Source organism: Micropterus dolomieu, linkage group LG22 (genome assembly GCF_021292245.1).
Source record: "Micropterus dolomieu isolate WLL.071019.BEF.003 ecotype Adirondacks linkage group LG22, ASM2129224v1, whole genome shotgun sequence".
Taxonomy (NCBI): Eukaryota; Metazoa; Chordata; class Actinopteri; order Centrarchiformes; family Centrarchidae; genus Micropterus; species Micropterus dolomieu.
This window is the reverse complement of record NC_060171.1, coordinates 19,624,488-19,644,402: the sequence shown is the minus strand read 5'-3', so window position 1 is coordinate 19,644,402 and position 19,915 is coordinate 19,624,488. Positions and strand designations below refer to the sequence as shown.

General features: G+C 43.3%; 1 protein-coding gene across 6 annotated transcripts in view; it reads left to right on the top strand.

Annotated features, from left to right (window-relative positions):
- Positions 1-17,540, top strand: part of shank3a (SH3 and multiple ankyrin repeat domains 3a) — a 113,788-nt gene extending 96,248 nt beyond the window's left edge. For 2 of the 6 annotated variants that reach the window (XM_046036419.1, XM_046036422.1), the window contains exons 13-23: positions 1,373-1,455; positions 2,732-2,856; positions 4,097-4,232; positions 7,566-7,646; positions 7,825-7,848; positions 8,248-8,375; positions 8,633-8,738; positions 9,456-9,982; positions 10,095-12,184; positions 15,881-15,915; positions 17,380-17,540. In XM_046036419.1, coding sequence (XP_045892375.1) covers positions 1,373-1,455; positions 2,732-2,856; positions 4,097-4,232; positions 7,566-7,646; positions 7,825-7,848; positions 8,248-8,375; positions 8,633-8,738; positions 9,456-9,982; positions 10,095-12,184; positions 15,881-15,915; positions 17,380-17,396 — 3,352 coding nt within the window. In that variant the 3' untranslated portion in view covers positions 17,397-17,540. Of the gene's footprint in view, positions 1-1,372; positions 1,456-2,731; positions 2,857-4,096; positions 4,233-7,565; positions 7,647-7,824; positions 7,849-8,247; positions 8,376-8,632; positions 8,739-9,455; positions 9,983-10,094; positions 12,185-12,465; positions 12,912-12,985; positions 13,033-15,251; positions 15,312-15,880; positions 15,916-17,379 lie in introns of those variants that run through there. The other 4 variants (XR_006822688.1, XR_006822689.1, XM_046036420.1 and 1 more) reach the window with 4 other exon arrangements.
- Positions 17,541-19,915: the final 2,375 nt, after the last annotated feature.

Below are 19,915 nucleotides of genomic sequence, written 5' to 3'. Positions count from 1 at the left end.
GTTGTACAATTTCTGAAATGCAGTCAAAGACTGCAATCTGAGGAATATTAGAATCATAAATGTCGAAGGACAGTTTTATTTTGAGGAAACATTTACCATTTTAAATTGTGTTTCTTACATCAGAGTTTTTTCTTTACTTTGTTATGTAGGCGGATAGAAATTCTGAACAAGAATAGTGAGCGTATTGCATTAATGCGTCATTTTGGGGCATAGAGCAGAGATGAAAGCATAGTGGATAAAAGGGTTTGGACTGAAACAAAACATCTTAGTGATGGTTTTTTGTGCATAATAATTGGCACAAAAGTGGATAGCTTTTTATGAAACCGAACCTTTGACCTCCCTCCTGCAGAAAGGTTTGTTACGGGTCTCCTGGCTCCAGCAGCAGGAGGTCTGTGTTCCCTTGGTAAGTCTGAGAGAGTGGAGTGTAACTAAGCTAATGGAGACTGCAGCCACCTACTGAGTTGCAACCTGAACACTAGCTCTCTACATCTGCCTTTGCTGTGAGGTAGGATGACTGATAATGCTGAAAATCACAAAATACTACCAAACTCTTTGCTTTTTGTCAGGGTGTTCAGGCTGTAAATTGGCAGCAGTCCCGCCGGTCAAAGTGTGGTGTGAAAAGACTGAAAGATAGGAGTTATAAAGCAATATCTTTGTCGTTTGTGCCTTACTAACTCTGCTTTGGTTATGGCTCACAGGCTTTGGACGCAGATGCTTTAAAAAAATACATTTAAGTGTGTGAAGAGCAGCACAGGTTAACACCATCTAATAGCCTCCACCCTCAACACTCAGGAAAATCAGGCAGTGATGAACTGCTCACTTACTATTTGCCTCCTATTCCCTCTGTCATTAGTAAGGGGATAATATTGCATCTGAGCCATCACTGTCAGTTTCTTTAGCAGAAGCCCCCCACACCCTCCTCATCTGCAGTCTCATCCGAAGGATCAGGAGGAAGATTGATTCGCTCTTAGTTTTTATCCCAAAGATACTTCAATCACAAGGACTCTCTATCTCGCTTGCTCACTCTCTCGCACTCTCACTCTTGTTCTTTGTCTCTCTATCTATGGGTGGGTGTGTGTGTGTGTGTGTGTGTGTGTGCGTGCGCGTGCGTGTGTCTCAAAATGCTAGTACAACCCCTGAAATCCAGAGCTGTGGTTTCTTGCTTGGCTTTTAACTTGATTGGTTAACAGGAAAGGAAATACAGTACAGGTGGGTGTGTGTGTGTGTGTGCCTTCATCTCCTCCCATTTCTATACCCCCTCGACCAACCCTTTTTACACTCCTGCCCTCTCACCTCGCCCCTCTCTTCTCTTTGTGTGTGTGACGATGGTGTTGGATTCATAAATGCTCTCCCTCTGCTCCCTCGTTCACAGTGACTATATCATAGAGGAGAAGAATGCTGTTTTACAGAAGAAAGAAAATGAGGGGTTTGGCTTTGTCCTGCGGGGAGCAAAAGGTGAAGTACAAACACATACGCACACCTTTACAAAAACATTCACACATTCACTACTTACCTGTTTTCAGCGTGTGAGAGTTTTAGTGTGAGAAGTAGCTTGTTGATCTGAGTCACTGAGTGCAGCTCAGTCTGTATTGTTACTGTGTGAGTCAACAACGCGAGCAGCTTTGGTCAACACTGAGCTTGTATACTCAGATGCACTGTATGTGTGTGTGTGTGTGTGTGTGTGTGTATGTGTGTGTGTGTGAGAGAGAGCATGTGTAGCCCCTTTGGTGGCGTCATCCTTGGCTGAGCTGTCAGCTAGCTGTCCCATCTGTTCCCCACACATGGCGTTCAGCGTTAGTAGAGACACACTCCTCTCTCCCCTCTTTCTTGTTTCTCTCATCTTTGCTCTGTCTGTCCTTGTTTTTGCTCCTCCACCCCCTTCATATCCATCCCCTCTATTATCCTCTCAAAATATTTTCATGCAATCGCTTTCATACCTTCCCGCATTTTACGGGATTCAACTCTCTACTCATCTCCATCACCTCAAAGTCATTTTACTCATGCACGTGCCAGCCTCTCTGCTCAGGCTGGTTACCATGGCAACCCCTCTCAGGCACCTTGCCGGGAGTCTAAGTGTGCTTTACTGCTCCATCTCTCACTACCATGGATCCTGGCTCACCCCGCTCTCTTTTACTCACTCTGTTTTTTACTCCCCAGTACCCTTAACACACACACAAACACACACACACACTGCAGTTCACTTAGTGGTCCTCTGAGATCTCTCATGTGTCAGTGATTTAGCTGGATATGCTCCAAGATTAAATGGAGTTTGTGGTAAATCACTCACTTTACAAAGTGTGCTTGTGTACTCTGTGTTTCTATTTGTTGAGACATACATGTAGTTGAGTAGTTAAGTGTAAGCATGTGATTGTGTGCAACTATATGTGTTAATAATATTGTTTAGGTGCAGCAGGCAACAGAAGTCCATCCACTAAGGGCTACTAGTATTCCCACCTAATAAACTCAGGTGTCTTTAGTCAACAAATACAACTAAATACAGTGCAAATGTATTAATTAAATCAATTCAGGAAAGATGAAAGGGAAGTATCACGGCCCTCAAGGGCAGATTTAAACCAGCAGACAACATTTTCCAAATATTCGTTGCAGCATGTATATTTTCTGTTTGTGATCTTGTTGTGGTCATTGGCAATCAAATTTACTAGAAAATGAGTCAAAACAAGCTATTGATTTAACTTAACTGTTCTGGTTTTCTCTGTGTGTTTCTTTTCAGCCGAGACGCCCATTGAGGAATTCACCCCCACCCCAGCGTTCCCTGCCCTTCAGTACCTGGAGTCTGTGGATGTGGAGGGAGTGGCCTGGAGGGCTGGTCTGAGGACAGGAGACTTTCTCATTGAGGTGAAGGACAGCTCTTCACTTGCCTCTTCTTATCTGTATCTATCTCATTACTGAACACAGTGGTGATGGTCTTGAACAGAGTAGGAAAACATAGCAACAGCAGGATTCTGTATAATCCTATGGTGCATTTCAGAATACAATACATCATTTTTGCTGCGTCTGCAAAGACGGTAATTAGAAATCTTTTAATATGAAGATATGTGAAGCTTCTAATTTTGTTAATTAATGAGATACTGCTTGATGAAAATTTGAATCAAATGATGATTAGAACACAGGACTTACTTCCTGTTGCCAGTAGGTGGCACTCTGACTATAACTGCATATTGGCATATAAATGTATTCAGGACGGGACCGTTGCTAAGCCTGTAAAGTTTGGTACAGATTAGAGCATGTACAGTGAAGTTACAATGACTTCCTGTTTCATGCGAAAGCATGGAGCTTCGCCACCACACCATGGACATGCCATGAAACAAAAACTCACAAGCTTCAAAACATAACATCATCAGTGTCTTAAGGGTTGACTGAGACAGTTTTTGAGTGGATGTGGCCAACCAGCTAGGAGTAGTTCAACACAGCCTAAAAGTAGTCATTTACTTGTTGCCAGCAGGTGGCGCTATGGCTATGAGTGAATATTGGCATATAGATGTGTTCTGGGCAGATGTGAACATGTATACAGAAGTTACAACAACTTCCTATTTTATGGCATATCATTGATTTTTAACCCCACACCACGGATACGCCCTTCGAAGAAAACCCACAGATAGCGCAACTTTTCATCGTCAATGCCTATAGATTGCACAGCAAAGAATTTATGTCAATCAGATTAAGAGTAAGTATGGAACATCACCAAAAATTAACATTCATTCCAAAATGGCCAACTTCCTGTTGGGTTTAGGGAATAGCTCCAAGAGGCTTTTTTGTGTGTCCTGGCATGATACGTGTGCCCCAAAAATGTCTTTCATCTAGGTCAAACGTGGCACGGGGGCTGCTTGGTTAAAGGGTTACTTCCTATTACCATTAGGTGGTGCTATGCCTTTGAGTGAATATTGGCACATGGACAGCCAAAATTTGAAGTCAATCTGATTTATTCTGTTGGAGGAGTTTGTTCAAGTACGGAACCTGTCAAACACCAAAAATGACTATTAAATTCAAAATGGCCGCCTTTTTGTTGGGTTTAGGGCATCGCTCCCAGAGGCTTTTCACAATGTCTCAATGTGGATTTGTGTGTGCTTTCTCTTAGGTAAATGGAGTGAATGTAGTGAAGGTGGGCCATAAGCAGGTGGTGTCCTTGATTCGGCAAGGGGGCAACAGGCTGCTGATGAAGGTGGTGTCTGTCACACGCAAACCTGAGTCTGAGGAAGTCGTTCGCAAGAAAGGTAAAAACCAGAGGATATGGTCCTTTGCGCCTTCCCTTTTAAGATAAAGAGTTGTTGTTAAATTCATATTTTCACATGTAAAAGGTCACAAAAACAGACAGACATGTGAACTGTGAAATCATGTGAAATGCTGCTTCACATGTGCTTTTTGTACGGATCAGCTCAACTATATTAAACATATTCATTACTATGAAGAATGATTTAAATAGAACATGTTCCACAAATTATATAGTAATGACGTAATTAAAGTATATTGTGTGCTCATAGGGATTTTAGCATGGCACGTGCCATTTCTCATAGGATGTCTTGATTATTTGATAATGAACTGTACTGTAATGTAATGGAGACATGTTGCTTTTATGTACAGATGGAATTTATGTGTGTTTCTTTTGTCAAGCTGATTTCTACCACGTCACCCTGCTGTAAATCCTTGTGGTTTCCATGTCAACCACAGCTCGCCATTACTCAGCTCCCACACAGTACTGGCACTATGACCTCAGGACTGTGTACACTGCAGTTGTGTATGTGTGGGTATGTGTGTGTGGTAGAGCGTTTTTTGAGATACAGAGACAGATATACATGAGTATGACCTAGTTTCATTGGGGCAGTAGTGTATAAGCAATATGCTGCTACTCACGGCCTTATTGTCTCTCTTAATCTATCTTTCTGTTTGTCTCTCTCTCACCCCATGCTTGTCTGCTGTCTAGCTATTTTAATTTGTATGTTTACTTGATATGGGTAATGCCAGTATGCACAATTGAACATATAATTACAAAAAAACATCTTAACTGAAGGTACCTTTAGTACCTTTTTTGTCATGGTCTTCCTTAGTGGATTGTGTTCGCTTAGTTGTCATAATTGATTGACATTTTGTGAAATATGCTAATTTGCTTTCTGGTAGAGCAATAGAAGAGAAGCCAATACCTCTCTCACTTCTGTCCGTTAAATATGAGACTACAGCCAGCAGCTGGTTAGCTTAGTTTAGCACAAAGACTGGAAACAGAGGGAAACAGTTAGCCTGGTTTTGTCAGAAACAAACAATATCCACCTATCAGCACCACTAAAGGGCACTAATTAAAACATTATGTCTTGTTTGCTTGTAAAAATGACAATTTGCCATTTAATGGGGGGTTGTGTGCCAGACTATTTCTTGGCTCTAGTCTCCACTCTCAGTTACGTTCCGACCAAGAAATAGTCCCTAACATAAGCCACTGTAAAAGGGAGAGTTTTTGAGTGGATAAAACAAACAAGAATGTGTAATGAGCTTAACAGGTTCTGGTAGGCGGATTTTGAGCTGTGTCCCACCTGTTTGCAGTCTTTATGCTAAGCTAAGCTAACATGCCTCTGTTTGTAGCCTTATATTTAACTACATTATTGGTATCATTTAACTCTACGCCAAAAAAGCTTATATCCCAAAATCTAGTCCTTTAACATAATAGATTTTTTAACTTGCTTTCAGTGTATGAAGGCATTTGTGCAGTGGAACACTATCATGGTAGATGTGTTGGAACTATATAAAATTACGGAGGCATAATTACATTTATTTGGAGTGGCTTTACCATACTGGTTCGCATCAATTTATTTTGGTCTTTTGTGTTCCCAAGACATTGTCTTGCTTGAGGTAGGCTGAAAAGACAAAGGTTGGTAAGCTTCCTTTATTGTCAATCGAAGAAAAGATGGGCAGACAGATTCAACTGCTGAGACACACACAGTGAAAACAGCTGTAGACAAGATGGAGTGTGTTTAGTGTTTTAGAGCTAAGGGAAAACAGAATTCTTCTCTCTTGTTTCAAACTTCTCCTTAGTGTCTTTTTTTTATATCCTAAGCTGTTTTGAACACCCTCTCCTGCTGCGCTGCTCCTCCGGTGGGACTTACTCTGCATATTGTGCCACACCTTTGCACAAATACTCAGACGCGCGCTTACTCGCACACTCACACACTCACACACAGAGACTTGCAGGCAAACACACATACAAAACACACATTCTCTGCACCATGCAGGCCTCACTACTGCCACCGTTGCCATGGTGACTACACTGCATGTTTGAATTAAGCATTACATTACAGCAAAAGCATCTCTCTCTCCCTCTGACTCTGTCTCTGGTCCTCTCTCTTTTTCCATCCTCCTCCATCTCCTCTGTTCCCTGCTACTGTACCATAATGTGCAGACTGGTGAGGAAATGAAGATGTTTGATATGGACTGTACCCAGGATGGCGTATGTACACTAGATCTGCAGCCGCTGACGACAGCAGGATGGTTAGGCTCTAGTAAGGCGCTAGGGCGTCTGTGGGATTTAGAGATCTATCGCTCTACAGTGGTGCATTGAGTGTTAGCTGGTCGATATCAGGTAGAGTGAGCTGATCTAGCTGTGTTGTGGGATAGTGTTGGGAAACTTGGGTTTGAGAAAGCACGGAAAGGCTGCTGCTATATGTAGCTTTATGGTCTCTGTCTGGCTGCATGGCATTACATTATTACTGCTGACTTAACATGTTAAATACATAATCTCATTTTGGGGTATTTTTAACCTGATTTAAATCCTTTTATTGAAACTTGTAAGTCTGTAGTTTGCATTTGGAGCTAACATTTGGTAGATGCGTTTTACCGCTCTGAGTGAGACGATAACAGCCCGGTTGCCTTGTGTTTATAGTAGGATTGGGAGGCTCTCATGGGCTTTGGGGTATAAAATCTGCAGCCCGTCATTTTCCTTAGCTCTTCAATTTACTGTCATCTCTTCGTCTGTCAGCCCACATGGCATTATGTCCTCCCTCAGGGAGTTTTCTCTGTGTGTCTGCATGTGGTCCCATATGTGGGAGAACAGGCATGTGTATATAAGCTGGTGTCTGATGTACACCTGCTAAATTCCAAACAGGCAGCATATTAAAAGTAAGATGGACGACTTTCTCCTTCTCCTTGCCCCACTCATTTTATTAATTTTGCCTTTTGTGGCAGACAAATTCTGTTGTTCTGTGTGTAATGGGAGGATTCAGGAAGCTAGGGATGTTACAGAGAGGACTGAGCTATACATTTACTGCCTCTGGGCTCCTCAGCAGAGAGGAATACTTGCAACACAAAGACTAAAAAACTGAAAGACATATTCACAAGCCATCAGACCAACAGAGAATAAAACATGAAGAAGTTGGGCTCCAACCGTAGCCTGAACAAGGTCCTGGCTAAGTGCGAGGCATCCAGTTCATCTGAATTTGACCAGATCAAAGCAGTGAAGACGGGATGGACTGGACGTCTTGGGGATGCCAGGAGGGCACTGAGCCGCAAAGCCAAAGGATTTTCATCCCCCTCAACTTCATCTTCAACACCATGCCTTTTCTCCACAGCACCCCCGCCACCCAAAAGAGCTCCCAGCACCACCCTGACACTTCGCTCTAAGTCCATGACCGCTGAGCTGGAAGAACTGGGTGAGTGCCAGAGAGTTGGCAAGCAAACGCCACACTCCCTTCCTGCTTTTCTGTCACATTTCTGCTTTCCCTTTGTCATTAAAACTTGGTGTGTCTCCTAACTTTTAGAGTAGTCACTTCTGTTGGCTTGTTCTTGTCATTTTCCCTCCTCTGCTGACGCAATCTTTTTCCCACCAAGCTTCTGCTCGGAGGAGAAGAGGAGGTGAGTCTGAGGCAAGAAACTGACACCTCTCTGAACGTCATAAAGATGATTTATCACTGCTGTGTCATTTTAAGCAGTGTTGATTTAGAACAGCAGAGCAGAACACTTGAAATATATGGACTCTTTCTCCACTTTTTGTCTTTTTTTTTCTCTCTCTCTACCCTTTCAACACTTAGTGCTCGCTCCCTAGCGGTCATTAAAAAATACACATTGAAATAGTGCATTGATTTTGTACAATACCATAGAGCATGACCTCACATCATAGTGTATAGCTACATTTCGAAGATGCCTTTTTAAGTTTGTATTCTCTAATGTGTTAGCATTACCAGAAATGATGACACAGTGTTTCCTTGGTCTTATGTCTCAGTATTTAGTTCTGGCTCATTTCCTTCTCAACAGAGAGACTAGATGAGATGTTGGCATCCCAGGAGTCTATGTTGCGTTCTCAGCCTTCAGAGACAGATTACAGAGCAGCCACTGTCAAACAACGGCCTACCAGCAGGAGAATAACACCAGCAGAGATCAGTGTGAGTGCACCTACACACAGTACATTGTCAGACAGCATATGCCACTATGCTGGCAAACATACAAACTCAATCTGACGGATAACATACTCAAAAACACCTGGGCTACACAGCACTACGCTACCCTGCATACATACATGCATTCACTGCTTTGTGCTACTTCTATTCTGTATACAGATTTTAGGAGTTTTAGCGAAGCTGTGAAGGCATTAAAAATGTGCGCCATAACACTGTAAATTCTTGGTTTTGTTGTGCTACAGTCACTGTTTGAGAGACAAGGGATGACTCTACATGGAGGTCTTCACCCAGGCATTGAGAGAGGTCACATACCACTACCAAAGGGGATGTCCAGGACCAAGTCTTTTGGTAAAACAATCACCCATCCTGTACATATTCAAATCAGGTGAATGATAGTGTATCTTATGTACAGTATACTTATAGGTAATATATTGACATGTAGAGACAGGAAAAGGAAAAGGAAGCATCATTCTTTTTTGTAAATGTATGTAGACAGCAGCAGACTACAACAAATAGAAAATACTGAGGATGAAGCTGCATCCTAATCAAACCAATTTAAAGTTCTTATTGACCAGAAATAATTTCCCCTGTCAAAACTTGACAGATTAACAAACAGTTAACATGGTCACAAATACACACTTACAGTACATGGCATTACATGTTCAGAATGTGCAAATGTAGATATTGGATATTCACAGAAACAGGTTTGCAGAGCAGATGTTCAAGTACAGAACATCTTTCAAAAGAAGATATACATTATTAATACTCTCTGTATTATTAAACACTTGTCCTGTTTTCAAGTGCACTCATTTAATGAATGTTGAATTAATTGTTAAATAAGCCAAAAATACGTAGTTACTTAGTTTTTGTTTAAATATTGTATAGCTAGGTTTGCGACACCTGATACATTATTAACTGTGTGAGTTAACAGATTTACAGATGGATGCATTACAGTGTATTTTTCATGAAGCAGCTATTGACCTGCTAGGCTGGAATAAAAAGGCCCTTTTTTTACGAGCTTACTCCCCGTCACCAGATGATCTGTGCCCTCCCCTCCCTCATCAGGTGCCACTGAGGAGGATCGGCTGTCTGCCCTTGCAGGCGAGCACAGATTTCCCCGCAGTTCCTCTATGACAGACAGCCTTCGAGACCACTCACAGCCCCATCCCATTCCTCCACCGCCACAAATGGCACCTCCTCCTCCTCCCTACTACCTTGACACTGGTCCTCCCCCAGCTTTCTGTCCCCCTCCTCCCCCATCTAGGACCCAAAGTCAGGGCCATGAGCCTGGAGGACGCTCCAGCTTCAAACCCTCCTCCTTGGACCTACCTTACGAGGCCGCTCAGCGGCAGGCCACACACATTGAGAGACAGAAGAAAGCCCGCTCCATGATCATCCTCCAGGACTCTTCTCATCTACCTGTAGAGCCCACAGAAATTCCCCGTCCTTCTGCTGCTATACCACCTGAGCGAATCAAAAGGAAGGGTCGGGTTATTGACAACCCTTATGCTAATGTAGGTCAGTTTAGCATTGGACTGTACACACCCACCAAACCCCAGAGGAAGAAAAGTCCTCTGGTGAAACAACTACAGGTAGGTTGCATGTTGGGGATGGTCTTGTGATTGTTATATTTTTTACTTTAGTGTCAAAGACCCTCTGACTTTGACATGTTTGGTTGTTTTTGTCGTTTTTGTCTTACTGCAGGTGGAAGATGCACAAGAAAAAGCTAGTTTGGCCTTAGCTGCTGCCCACTCCAGAGAGAGCTCACCCTCAGGACGACACCCACATACTCATGGGCACACACACACCAGCCGTGCAGACTACTACCAGCAGCAGCTGATGGCTGAGCGAGAGCGTATGCGTGCCCAGGGAGAGATGATGTTTCAGGGTAAGGGTCCCTTCGCTGCTGCGATTGCTGGAGCGGTGAAAGATCGTGAGCGTCGCCTAGAAGAACGGAGGAAATCCACTGTCTTCCTTTCTGTTGGGACCATGGAAGGGGCGTCCACCACCAGCTCTGACGCCCCCTCTCTGACTCAGTCTCACTCCATCGATGAAAGAATGCTCACCCGAGAGCTGGGACAGCTGCCTCCCCCGGCCTTGGCCCTGAGCCCTTCACCTAGTGGGACCACCTTTATCCATCCGCTCACAGGAAAGCCCCTGGACCCCAACTCTCCACTGGCTCTTGCGCTGGCCGCAAGAGAGAGGGCACTGACCTCTCAGTCCCCAACTAGTAGCCCAGAGCCCAGGACTAAACAGGAGCGAGCAGGCCAGGGCGTAATATTCACTGACCCTCAGACCAAAGAGTCTCCACATGGGGAAGGGGCACACACACCTCCCCCTTTCTCGCCCAGTGGCGCCAAGGCTGCAGGGTATGGAGTTCCCCCAGCATCTGTTTTAGTTCCCCAGCCCACTAAACCCCAGTGGGCCACATCACCATCACCTGTATCATTCCGGCAGGAGATGGAGGCCAGAGTAGAGGAGAGAAAGGAGGAGAAGAGACTAGAGGATAAAAAAAGTATGTTGATCAGTATTATGGATACGTCGCAGCAGAAGACAGCAGGGCTAATCATGGTCCATGCTACCAGTAATGGCCAGGCAGTTGGCGTGGGTTCAGAACTAGAACAGACACTCGCCCCAACATCCACAGAGCCCAGCAAATCTCCAAGTCCACGGGCTAAATCCCCTAGTCCCACAGTCTCCCAGCCCCAGGCCCAGGCCCAGCTCCAGGCCCAGCCTCAAAGTCAGCGTCCTGCCAGTCCAGCCCAGGACAAGAGTCTGGCTCAGGGAAGTTCAGAGGAGGATGTGGATCCGTACACAGTGACCCTGCCCCCTGCAATGTTGTCCTCCAGTGATGAGGAAACAAGAGAGGAGCTCCGTAAAATTGGAGTTGTTCCACCACCGGATGAGTTTGCTAATGGGCTGCTGGCTCAGGCACAGGGGACACCAGTGTCCCCAACTAAACCTGCCCACTCTATCACTACCCCTACAACATTAACACCCCAAACTCCCACAACCCCAACTGTGACCTCCACCCAGCCTCAGCCCCCACCTCCATCCAGTGCAGCAGCCGTCTCAGGGAAGCCCTCTGACCCTCTGGAGCCCCCACCGGTAGGTGAGTCTGGCTCTGCGGCTGACTCAGGCGTGGAGGAGGCTGATACCCGCAGCTCCAGTGAGAGAGAGCGAGACCACCACCTCGAGACCACCAGCACCGTCTCCACAGTTTCCAGCATGTCCACACTGTCCTCAGAAAGCGGCGAGCCTGCCGACACACACACCACGCACACCTCCTATGCCGACGGGCAGACCTTTGTGCTCGACAAGCCGCCAGTGCCTCCCAAGCCCCGGCTCAAGTCCCAGATAGGAGGCAGTAAAGGCCCTGTCACCTTCAGGGACCCTCTGCTGAAGCAGAGCTCTGACAGCGAGCTGCTATCACAACAACAGGCTGCTGCCCTGGCTGCTGCTGCAGCTGGAGGAGTTGGGCTGCCCTCAGGTGGTTCAGCGTCAGTGACTGGACTAGCCCCCACCAAGCCACGCTACCTCTTCCAGCGGAGGTCCAAGCTGTGGGGGGACCCAGTGGAGCCTCGTGGGCCGGGGGTGGGGCTAGGTATTGGGAGTTTGGGCAATCTTGGTGGGCTGGGACTTGGGCTGGGTGCAGATGAGGGAGCAAAACCATCTGTTATGGGGGAACTCAGTTCACGACTACAGCAGCTAAATAAAGACACTAGGTCATTGGGAGAGGAACCAATGGGAGCATCACTTGACCCTGGGAGGAAGTCACCAGTGGCAGGTGCCAGGTAAGAGAAAAGCTAGTAAAATGTAATGCAAAACTGTATTAACATTGAGGGACTGAACAAATGGTAACATTAAAAGCAATTATTTCAAGTTTCATTTATACATTTTACTCATATGGTGGCAAAGACACAGTTAGCAAACTAAAGCAATTTCAGTGCCCAGCCTTAGAGAGAAGGATCTTAAATTGAATAAATAAAATAAAATTGAATTGCAGATTGTCAGACAGAGAGTTTAATTTGGTTCATTAACATTTTCTAATATTCTTGTGTGTTTATGTCTACAGTGGATAATCCCTCTTGGTTCTTGCAATAAGCCCACTGGAAGAGAGATTGCAAACACAGAGGCTTTTATTATTTAAAAGCAAACATGTTTTATAGACCAGGATTTGGAGTCTATTTCAGTATGAAATCTGATAGTATTTCACTGCAAAGAGGGATACGTACAGTCAAAAACAGCAGCTTTAAGTTTTAGTTCTGTGTATGATGTGGTTTTACTCACATTTTATGTGCTAATGAATCCATGTTTAAGCCAATCCACTGTGATGGTAAGTTATAATGAGATTATAGGTCACCAGCATTGCTGGCATTAGCTTCCCTAACACTATTAGTGTAACAACATTGTTAATATGTGCTGTAACTTTCCATGAGTCATATAAAGAAGTGAAGACAAACCTGCCTCTCACGCAGTGACACCATGGTTATCTGAAGCGTCTGATGCACAGTGCTGTTTTTTTTGTATTATCTGTGGGTGGGGGGGTTCACACCATACCTGAAAGTACAATGAAGTCCTTTATATTTCTGCAGGTGTGAGGACACAGAAGAGAGTAAACCATAAGGTTATAGTCCCTAGGGTAAACCTAAGCTTTTTTTTTTAAAATATATTTTTCCTAACAAGCCTATCAACTAATCCCATCAAACGAGAACAACCCTTTTATTCGTTATTTCATTTTTTTTTCAATATTATTTGTTACCTTGTTTGCATCACCTGATTAATTCAGAATAAAATTGATTAAAACAAGAGAAGATAAAATATTTTCAGTAATTTCAAGAAAAATGATTGCTTTTAGAGATATACAGTAGTCTTCTTGTTTCCATAGTTACAGTTGTACTCATTGGCCTCCTGTTAAGTGATCTGAGTTGTTTGGTACATACAGTAGACAGTAGTAGTCAATAAGTTAGTGTTACACAGTTTGTGTGTGTGTGTGTGTGTGTGTGTAGTCTATTATCTCTTGGTGCAAACAAGGTAACGGGGCTTGGAAGCATGCACTTCCTGAAATCTCACACACACTGTCACTGTTGGGTTCTGACCTACAACCCTTCTAGTTGCTCCCCTTCCAGCTTCTCCTTAAGCTTTTCCCAGAGTCCTTGTTCAAATGATGCATAATACAGCCTTATATCCACAGCTCTTTGCAGTCATCACTGATATACATTTGATAAGACCAGAAGCTGTAGTTTCCTTCTTATCACACTCCTCCATCCTGCAGTAATATCAGTGATAACCTCAAAGATTTAAGGATGTATTTTCAAGTATTTGAACATGACTGAACTACAATGGTGTGTCATTGTAAAACCATCCCCTTAATATCATGGCATTAACAGTCATGTCAATGCCATGACTACCAGACCTTACCTTGTCAAAAGTCCTGAGATGGAGTTACTGTCAAATAAATGGTGGAATCTTCTATTTTGATCTACACAGGATTTGGCTTTCAATGTTTCCTTAGGTGTTTTATGGCTCGGCAGGTTGGAAGTTAATCTGATGTTCGAAGAACAAATGCTGGCTTTTTTGGGGGGGCGGTTGTCCATTGTAGTTTTAGTCAACCATGAAATTGACTCTTATTGTTTTTAATGTGCTGTTCAGGAGAGTTGTTCATAAACATAAATTTATCAGTCTAGACTCTTCAGATGCAGTTGATTTTATAGCTAGCTCCTCTCTCTTTCTTATTCTCTCGTCCTCATTTCTGTTGATGTGAGTAAGAAGGGTGGAAAAATGTGCTTCCATGTAACTTCACTGCTGATTAAATGGACTTGAAAGATGAGACAAGAGACAATCTAAGATTGAGAAGATGTTAGAATAGACTCGTTCCCCCTCATCCCTGACATCAGTAAGAGGAGCTGATCAACTCCACACAACTGACGTCAGAGGGCTTCTCACATTGGGGTTTCCACCCACGTGTCAACTAAATTAGTTACATAGCTATCTCGGGGAAAAGTATAGAAAATCTTTCTAGAACTGATCAGCATAGGGCTGCTAGTAATTGGCCTTTCGTGCTGAGTAGTGGTGGCAATTGGCAGAATTTTTAAACTGTAACTGTTGTCCTCTATGTGGGAGTGACAGTGTAGTTTGGTGTCAACAGAAGTCTGCTGCTACTTCTTGTTGCTTCTGGAATTCTTGGATGTAGGATTTACCTCCAATAAAACAATTGAAAACAATTTTGAAAGCATAAATTTGAGCATGTTTTGCAGCCACATCATTTTACCAGTATTGTACTATTAGACAATGCATTGCCTGGCTGACCACAAATGAGATATGAAGTCAGTATGTGACACTGAGCCAAATTAAACCATCAGTCATCAATTCGTGCCTCAAAAACACCATGGTCCTAGGATGGAAAAGGTGATCATGATATCAAAAACAACATGTTACACTCACTTCTGATTGGGCTCGTCCTTTCCTGAGATTATGCAATCAAAGTCATCCCCACCGCCTCCATCCTCACAGTTGACTACCCTCGGCTGTGACAAAGATGATCATGCACACCATTATTTCTCTCTCTCTCTCTCTCTTCACCTGCTGGAGCATTTCACATACCGCATAGCCATCCCAGCACCCTTAATTGTAATGTTACTCCATCACTTAGACCATCCACTGTGTGCCTCATTTGAACCCCTTCAAAAACCACACATGCTGCTGTATTTTGTCTTTCTTGTATCCACCTCATTCACATGCTATGTATCATAGCTCTGGATGGTTTAGAAACCTGTGGTACTCATTTTATTTCAGTTTTGCTCTTTGGTTTTCTGTTCTCCTCTGTTTTCGTAATTTGCATAACTTTGTTTTGTTTTTCAGTGATTGTGTTGAGGATGGCCATGGTCCCTGACTGTCTTGCTTATTGGACCACGCTAAAACGTTGTATATCTTGATCAGAAAACACACAACCCCTATATGCAGTGCAGCACATACAAATGTGAATTAATATCTACAACTTGTAACGAGAATAATTTAGTCCACATCATTTCATAATAAGTACAAAAGCAACCACAAATGTCAAGGGACATGTGCCCACCTTTTTGTTTGTTTGTTTGTTTATTTGTTTTTCTTTGTTTGTGCAGTGTTTGATATGTGAATAGTGTGCTCATTTCTCTCTCATGTAGCCTACTGGTCAGACCGTCCAGTCCTGAAGCCTACTCTGCTGTCTTTCTCATGCTTATACATCAGTTACACCATCACACGCACACGCACATAAATAAAAGTGTGAAAATATATACTCACAGCCACGCTCATACAGTCACATACACACACCTGTGCATACACATGCATACACAAGGCATGTCACAGACAGCAGAGTTAGGCTGAGGCAGACTATAAGTCTGGTTGGCAGGCTGCGTCTCATTGAGTGATGCTAACATTCTCTCCCATTGCTCTCTCTCTGCTCACCTTGCATGCTCCGCCCTGCTGCTCTGATCTGATTGGTCTAGAACTGACTGTGCGCCCAGGAGGGCAGGACGACTGTGTAAGTGTGCATGGAGCTCATCTCATATCCGTCGGCTCCCTGTAGTCTTTCTCTAGCCTGTGCGCTGCCAAGCTAGCTTTGTTCCATTACACTCTTTAGTACAAATCTCACCCATATCAAAGTTTCCAAACACATGCAGTAGAGGGAAAACCTGTGCCACACTTGTACATAAGACACTCACTAACATGCATGAATAAAACAGACACCATCATACTAACTCTTACCATATTTAGGCCTCTATTTTCGCTTCTTCCTCCTTGCACCAAGCTAGATAAAACTCTCATGTTAGCCTTGATCTCTAATACATCTGTCTTCTCCTTTCTGACCACCTTTCCTCCATTAGAGCAGTAGTGTAGTAATAGCTTTTTTAAACTGTTTTCTATTATTTTTCAAAAGAGGGTCAGACTTAAAAAGGTAGATGAAACCATCATTTACTGTACCTTGAGTGACTGCTGTTGCAGTTTCCTACTGCTTAAGAATTATTGCCAATTTATTGCAATTCCTCTTAATTCTGCAGATGGTAACATTGGGTTTGTTGGTCACTGAGATTCCCTAAATGGTAGACTGCATTAAATCAGGTGTTGGCTGCACTTCAGATGTAAATTAGTATTCTTTTGACTAAATGAAATTTGGAAAAAGATGCTGTTTTGTGTACCTCCACATGGCCTTTAACAGAAGTCTAAAGACATGATAAATGTCACCTCTGACTCCGATAAGTCTTTGTCAGAAAAAGGCAAATTGGAATGTGCATCGCAAAACCAAATTCTACTCTTACTATAGATCTGCCTACTGTGTCTAAATGTAGGTAAATATATGTGTGTGTGTGTTTGTGTGTGTGTGCATGTTTGTACTGTATTTGTCGTATTTTAAAGTAGTGCCTTCAGGTTAGTGCTATGCAGATTCAATGTAAAACACAAAATCTGTTTGATACTGTAATTCTAATCTAATGCTAAGCTTCTGGCTGTTTGTCCGTTACAGTAATCACTTCAGGGAAGAATACAGTATGTCTTAACAGGAAGTAGATTTTGGTTAAATTCATTAGAGGAAACAGAATTTCACTAATCATCAGGTGTGTTGAGTGTAGGTTGGGTGTCTGTGAAAATAATGGCATCTTGCTGCCATGTATATAGTTAAAGTATTGCTTGAAATAGTGATGTAAGTCCCGCGTCTCATAATTGAGTTGTAAAAAGATTTTTATCTAAAGCTGTAAATAATTTCAGAAACTCATAACCAATGAGTGCAGCTTGCTGATTTGATGTTGCTGTGATGTGAGACATGGCTTGGTCTGTCTAACAGTCATAAAGCTCTAGCCTACACTAACTTTACTTTAAAAGAACTTACAGCGGTTTACACATATAACCCAAATCTAGGTCTCCTTTTTTCTCCTTTATTTTCACTTTGTTCACCGCCATCTCCTCTGTTAACATTTCTGAAACCCTCTCTGTCTCTGCCTGTCTCCCCCAGACTTTTCAGCAGCCTAGGCGAGCTCCACACCATTTCTCAGAGAAGTTATGGCACCACATACACCATCCGCCCCGGCAGCCGTTACCCCGTCACCCGACGCACCCAAAGCCCAGGTTCAGGCTCTCCTGATCGGGGCGACCCTCTTGGACGATTCTCAAGCTACGGCCTACCAACCTCACCGACTACACCGCCACAAACCATCCTCAAATCCTCTAGCCTCAGCCTACCCCAGGAGCCTAAAGAGGTCCGCTTTGTAATGAGGAGCTCCAGCGCCCGTTCCCGCTCTCGCTCCCCATCCCCATCACCTTCCCATTCCCCTGGGCTGGGCTCACCACTTTTAGCCCTCCGGCCCTTCCACCAGAAACCCCTGCACCTCTGGAATAAGTACGATGTTGGAGACTGGCTGGAGAGCATCAATCTGGGGGAGCACAGAGCAGGGTTTCAGGAACATGAGATTGAAGGCTCTCACCTCCCGGCTCTAACCAAGGATGATTTTGCTGAGCTGGGAGTGACACGAGTTGGACACCGCATGAACATTGAACGAGCACTAAAACTGCTGCTAGAGAGCTGACCCCTGCCCTGAGACAAAGCAACAGATGGATAGAAAGATTTGAGGAAAGGGAAAAGCTGGGGACCGCTCGTCTTTTACTCTGGCTGATTTTATGTTCTGCATCACAAATGTTTACCTGTGGTCCTTAGCAACACTTCACGTTCCCATTCTGCATTAACACCCAACACTTGGCACTGCACTGAAGAGGAGGAGTCAATACATTCGTCCGCCTCTACTCAGCCCTTAGTGTCTGCCCATCTCCTTGCCTGCAGTTAATTAGATCAGACCTCAAAATGGGCTCTGGACTTTCTTTGCCGAGGAGAATCGCATGAGCTCCAATTAAAACATTTGATTTGTGAAAGCTTCAGTTGTTCCCTTAGTAACACCCACACTTTCTCTCACACTATTCCCTCCTCTCCTCTCTACCTCTATCCCTCCATCTATTAGGCCTCTGAAAGCCTTTAGCAGTTTGAGTAAAGGAGGAGGAGGATGAATTTTCGTTCCAAACAGAAAGCTCAGTTGCCTTTCAAAATATTTATACAGAGATCAGCGATGATGAACACTGGACTTTGGACTGCTCTGAAAAGGTGCGTCTTCTCTTTTCCTGCTGTTGTTTTTAAACCGAAGACTCTGGAGCCCAGAGGTGGAGCTCTACAAAGTAAACCACGGGAGAAACCCCCTCTGCCTTGGTACCCAGACTGTACTATCTATTATATTTGGAGAATGTTTAACCAACACTCGTGGCTTTTTTCATAATCAATATTTTGGTTTTCCAAAGGGAATATTATATATATATATAGGTATTATATAATATGATATATATGTATCTAAATATAGCTTTCAGAAGAAAAGACAATGTTGCAAAAAGGAATTATAATAAATTAATCTGCGCCTGTTTTTGGTTTTTAGTATAGAAGGCAGAGAGAAATCTTTAAATTTATTCCACCAATAGTTTACTCATTTCTACCAATTATATACATAATAAATATATATATATTTGAAATTTTAAAAAAGTATATAGATATGGAAATGAAATTTTTGTCATAGGTATACAACTTTCCTTATGGTCGCCCTTTCTTGAATCGTAGCATGACAAGTTGCATCATGTCTTGGACAGAGTTTGTTGTTTGCTTTTATTTTCTTACGGTCTTCCTTCATACTAAAGGGCATCCCATAATGTGAGGCTGAGACCACAGTTGACACCCATCCCTGCTGCTTCAGACGTGATGTGGTTCTGACTCTGCTTTATCCACAGTAGCGTACAGTAAGGACCACCTAATGAGACAGCTAACTGGTGAAAGGGGCTCCTCATCTTTTGCCTGTTAATCACTCAGGGATGGAAGTTTGGGGCACTAGCATGGAGAGGTTGTTGGCTGTTGTTTTAATATTATCTATTTTGATTCTTACCCCTGAGGACAATTTAACACCACCACAGTCTGAAAAATGTTTAAGGGCTAGTAAAATTTCCATCCCTGTGACACTGATGATGCTTCTCAGACCAGGCTGCACAAGGTCTGGTATAGTGAAAGAAGGATGTCAGGAGAGGGAAACAAAATGGGCTTTTTATCAACACCAGTGGAAAGGAAAGGTGCAAGATAGTAGTAATCTCTTTCAGATTTCCTTTTCGCTGCAGAAGAAAATCACTATTATAAGATCCAAGTGTGTGAACCTGAACCCAAATTAAGCTGAAACTGTTGAAATAAAGCAGCTTTTACCTGGTGTATAACCAACAAAAACTTGTCATATATGGGCTTAAATGAGCTAGACATAAAGTATATGCCCTTCTGAAATGCCACTGCAGGAAATGTGTTTATCAGGCTGTGGGGATGGGAAAGCCTCTGTAAGGTCTTAAAGAAAATTCAGTATTTTACAACCTGGCTGTGTCTTGCAATGTAGCTGCTTCTCTTTTCTCTACGATTTACTTAGTGAGTGAAATATTATCATAAATGGTGGCAGCCAGAACTAACACCCAGGTTGTAAAGAAAA